The sequence below is a fragment of the Tupaia chinensis genome, unplaced genomic scaffold, assembly GCF_000334495.1.
Source record: "Tupaia chinensis unplaced genomic scaffold, TupChi_1.0 Scaffold000671_1, whole genome shotgun sequence".
Taxonomy (NCBI): Eukaryota; Metazoa; Chordata; class Mammalia; order Scandentia; family Tupaiidae; genus Tupaia; species Tupaia belangeri.
In genome coordinates this window covers 4,012,954-4,017,324 of record NW_006160193.1, presented here as the reverse complement: position 1 = coordinate 4,017,324, position 4,371 = coordinate 4,012,954, and the positions used below count along the sequence as shown (strand labels likewise).

Sequence of the window (4,371 nt, the reverse complement as noted above, 5' to 3'; positions counted from 1 at the left end):
CCCAGCCACTCCCGCAAGGGAGAGGGCAGGCGGGGACCCCACCCGGACACTCCCAGTGTGGCCTCGTGTTCCGACCGGCTCTGGCAGCCAGGCCCCGGGCCACCTGCACCTGCCGATGGGCCTTCCTTTATCCTCCCCACACACCGTGGGTCGCCCAGGTCTTAGAGTGGCATTGGATTATACTCCATCCCACTTCCGGAGACTGGCGGGGTCACACTGAACCAGGAGACAAACCCCGAGGTCTGCAGGGGAACCAAGTCCCGGGACCCTGTAGGCCGACTGCAGTGAGGTGGGCCTGCTCAGAGCCCTCCGGATGCCCCTGGGCTCACCTGCTGGAGGCAGGGGCACAGCCGAACCCAGGTCTGTGGCAGGGGCAAACGGCCCCACTACACTGAGTGTGGGCAGGTGCAGGCGGGGCCACACCCAGAGCGAGGAGATGGGGGGGCTCTCCGTCAGCTCCTGAGCACAGGCCTGGTGTGCAGCCGACGCGGAACAGCCGTCCTGGCTCCTCTCTCCACCACTCCCAATACACCTTGGCACAGCTCAGGCTGGGGGACCCCTGGGCAGTAAGGGGCTGTGTTGTAGGTGGAGCACGCCCGATGGTAACCCTGGCAACGCACTGACATTTAAGCTCTCCTGTCGCAGCGCTGACCCCGCCCGGGTGCCGGAGCTCTAGACAACATCCCCACTCGGCGTGTGCTGCCAGGCAAGCCCTTCCCTCGCAGGGACCCCTGGAAGTCACCGAGGTCAGAGCGCCCTATGCTTCTGGGACTCGCACAGCTGGCCTCATTTGCTCCCGTGTAAAGTGAGGTGGTTGAATCAGGCTCTCTTCTGCGAGTCGCCCCCCACCCCGCCCCCAGGAGACCTTGTGCGTCCTGGGGTCAGGATGGTGCCTCTTACCTGAGGAGTTAGGTGGCTGGCTGGCTGCTCGGGTCCCCGGAGACGGGGAGGTGCTGGGATCTTCCTACAGCGGGAAAGAAAGGCTCTCTCGTTAGAGCCTGCCCGAGCGGGACGGCTGCTCAGGCTGGCTGGACACCTCTGGGCCGGGCCCTTCATCAGGGGGTGCACGTCACTATTTACTTTATTACTTTTTAAAGCTTTTTCTTTCTGCTAGGGCCAGCAGGTGTGGTGGTTGAGGTGCTGGACGCCCACATGGTTGACCATGGTTTGAGTATTGCAGTTGGCAGCTTGCTTTCTCACTTTCCCTCTCTCTCTCTGGTAAGTGCGTATGCCCTATAGCAAATGAAAATGTGATAGTAAAAAAATAAAAATAAATAACTAATTCTTTAAAAAGAACTTTTTTGCTATAGAGTGCATGCACTTGCTGGTACGAGAGAGAGAGAGAGAGAGAGAGAGAGAGAGAGAGAGAGAGAGAAAGTGAAAAATCACTCTCCGGGGTCGTCATGTTGTAACCCCTTCTCCGTTTCCTTCTTGGGATTCTGGGCACACATGTACCAAATGCGTTTTGAGCTGTCGGGTCTGGGACTTGAACCTACTGGCCCCACATGTCACTTTTATAATTAGTAAAACAACAAATACTACTTAAAAACGCAGCTCCCAGGGACCAGTAGCATAATGGCTATGTTGCTGGACTCTCACGTAGTCGACCATGGTTTGAGTCCTGGACCTGGTGGCTTAAACTCAAGCTGGGTGCGTGCCCAAGATCCCGAGAGGAGAATGGAGGAGAAGGGATTGTGGCGTGGCCATCCCCCTGGGGGTGATTTCTCACTTTCTGTCTCTCTCTCTCTGTCTTTCTGGTGAGCGCACGTGCCCTATAGCAAAAATCTCTCCCAAAAAACAAAGACGAAACTCCTGACCCTAGTGGGAGGTCGTGAAGCCTGATGAAGTCCAGGGAGGAGCAGCTGTGGGCAGGTTGCCCTCTGCAGAGCAGGGTGGCACCATGCCCAATCCTGAGCCTGTCCCTGTCCTGGCGGGTGGGCAGGAGTCTCAGGGACTTCTGGCAGCCCCCCTGGAGAGACTCACTCCTTCACTGGGCGGTGCTCACTGGCCTCTGGGAGATGCTTTTGGCCTGCTACCCGCTCCCAGCCCTTGAACCTACTGGCCCCACATGTCACTTTTATAATTAGTAAAACAACAAATACTACTTAAAAACGCAGCTCCCAGGGACCAGTAGCATAATGGCTATGTTGCTGGACTCTCACGTAGTCGACCATGGTTTGAGTCCTGGACCTGGTGGCTTAAACTCAAGCTGGGTGCGTGCCCAAGATCCCGAGAGGAGAATGGAGGAGAAGGGATTGTGGCGTGGCCATCCCCCTGGGGGTGATTTCTCACTTTCTGTCTCTCTCTCTCTGTCTTTCTGGTGAGCGCACGTGCCCTATAGCAAAAATCTCTCCCAAAAAACAAAGACGAAACTCCTGACCCTAGTGGGAGGTCGTGAAGCCTGATGAAGTCCAGGGAGGAGCAGCTGTGGGCAGGTTGCCCTCTGCAGAGCAGGGTGGCACCATGCCCAATCCTGAGCCTGTCCCTGTCCTGGCGGGTGGGCAGGAGTCTCAGGGACTTCTGGCAGCCCCCCTGGAGAGACTCACTCCTTCACTGGGCGGTGCTCACTGGCCTCTGGGAGATGCTTTTGGCCTGCTACCCGCTCCCAGCCTTCCATGGCCACGGAGCTGCAGCGGCAGCCAGGCAGGGCCCACCCAAGGCCCTGGCCTCTCCTCTCCAGCCTGCTTGCCCTGTGCAGAGTGGCAGACTGACTCTCAGGGGCCTAGAGGACGGGAGGCCTGTAGCCCCAGAGGGTGCTGCATGAGTGCAATGGCTGTGCCGGGGGTCCTGGCCTGCAGCTGGAGGGAGGGTCTCTTGGGCCTGGTCACAGCACAGCAGATGCCCTACGGACTGTCTGTGGGAATGCCCGGGAGCCTCATCTCTCTCTCGCTAAGCAGGAAGTAGGAAGAACCATTTGAAACTTCCTGTGTGTCCCCAGCTGGATCACACCGAATTGACCATTCGAGAACCTGAATCTGCCCTCATGGCTCTGCCAAGAGTCTCTGGGGCAGCCACCGATATGCAGGAGGTGTGGCTGGCCACTCTGCCCTCACCTCCGGCTCCACACCCCTGCCTGGCACATCCTACCAACTCCACTCAGCTCTCAAAGCTCCGTGCCAGTGTCTCTTCCCGGGGGCCTCCAGGCTGGGCTAGGGTAATCCTCCTTCTGGACCGCCAGAGCCTGACGTCCTCTGTCCAGTCATAGGTGTCTGCTTGCCGTATGCCACGCCCGGCAGGCCCAAGCCTCTGGGGGCAGGCGTGTCTGTTCGGCTCCGCCTCCTGCCCGCAGCACATGCGTGTCTGCCCTGCCAGGAGGAGGTCTGCAGCCATGCCACAGGACGGACGTGTGTCTCTCAGCCGGAGCAAAGCTGCCGTTTACTGCATGGCATGTGTTTTGGAAAGGTTTTTAACTACTGAGAAAATGGCATTAAAAATGTATTTTTTTTTAATTGCAAAAAATTGCCATAGGGGGCCCAGCAGGTGGTGTGGTGGATAGGGGCGCTGGACTCCCACATGGCCAACCACGGTTCAAGTCTCGGACTTGGTGGCTTGGTTTTCCACTTCCTCTCTCTCTCTCTCTCTGATCAAACTGGAAAATAATAATGATAATAATAATCATAAATAAAGTTAAATAAAATAATTCTTTTAAAAAAATTGCCATAGGGTGTGTGCATGCACCAGAGAGAAGGGGAGTAAGAAACCACCCCCCTGGGGGGATGTTACTGAGCAGAGCTGTGGGCAGGAAGGCTGGTTCGGAGACAGGTGGGGGAGGCGTTCCCTGGGAGGCTGGGAGCCCAGCACCGGGGGAGAAGGTGGGGAGGAGGCCGGGAGAAGGCCCGTGCCTAACGGCTGCATTTCTTGCCCCTCATGTCCCCTGAGATGTGACCTTCATGCTCTTTGTACTGAAGGTCTACATTTGCAGCGTCCAACCGAACAGAGGGGAGGGGGGTCACCGTGAGCGAATGTAGACGCGGGGGCTCTGTGCCGCAGGGTCAGGGCTGGTGCCAGGCTCCACCTGGCGGCCTGCAGGTCCCACAGGCGTCGACTGACCATTGATGAGAAGGAACTTGAAATCAAACCAATCCTGGACTCCTACCAGACTTTCCCTGTGGCACTCTGAGCTCCCTGGGACTCCACCTCAGACTGGCCCAGGGTGGGGCCATGCGAGGCAGAGGGGGTGCTGAGTGCTGGGCCTACCAGAGCTGTGCTCATGGGACGGGCGCCACCAGGCCCCCTGCACTCGTAGGTTCTCGACTGTCCGTGTCCAAACCAGGCACACCTCAATGTCCTTGGCCCCAGAGCCCTCCTGGCAGGTGCACTCGAATTTGATAGGGAGCCAGAGCCGGGTGGGCTGGGGGTGGGGAGCGGGGA

The 4,371-nt window shown here is 58.2% G+C and overlaps 1 protein-coding gene across 1 annotated transcript in view; it reads right to left on the bottom strand.

Annotated features, from left to right (window-relative positions):
• Positions 1–4,371, bottom strand: part of EVL (Enah/Vasp-like) — a 52,160-nt gene that overhangs the window by 8,254 nt on the left and 39,535 nt on the right. Inside the window, exon 10 of the mRNA XM_027776373.1 lies at positions 901–964. Within this exon, the coding sequence (XP_027632174.1) occupies positions 901–964 (64 nt within the window). The remainder of the gene's footprint in view (positions 1–900; positions 965–4,371) is intronic.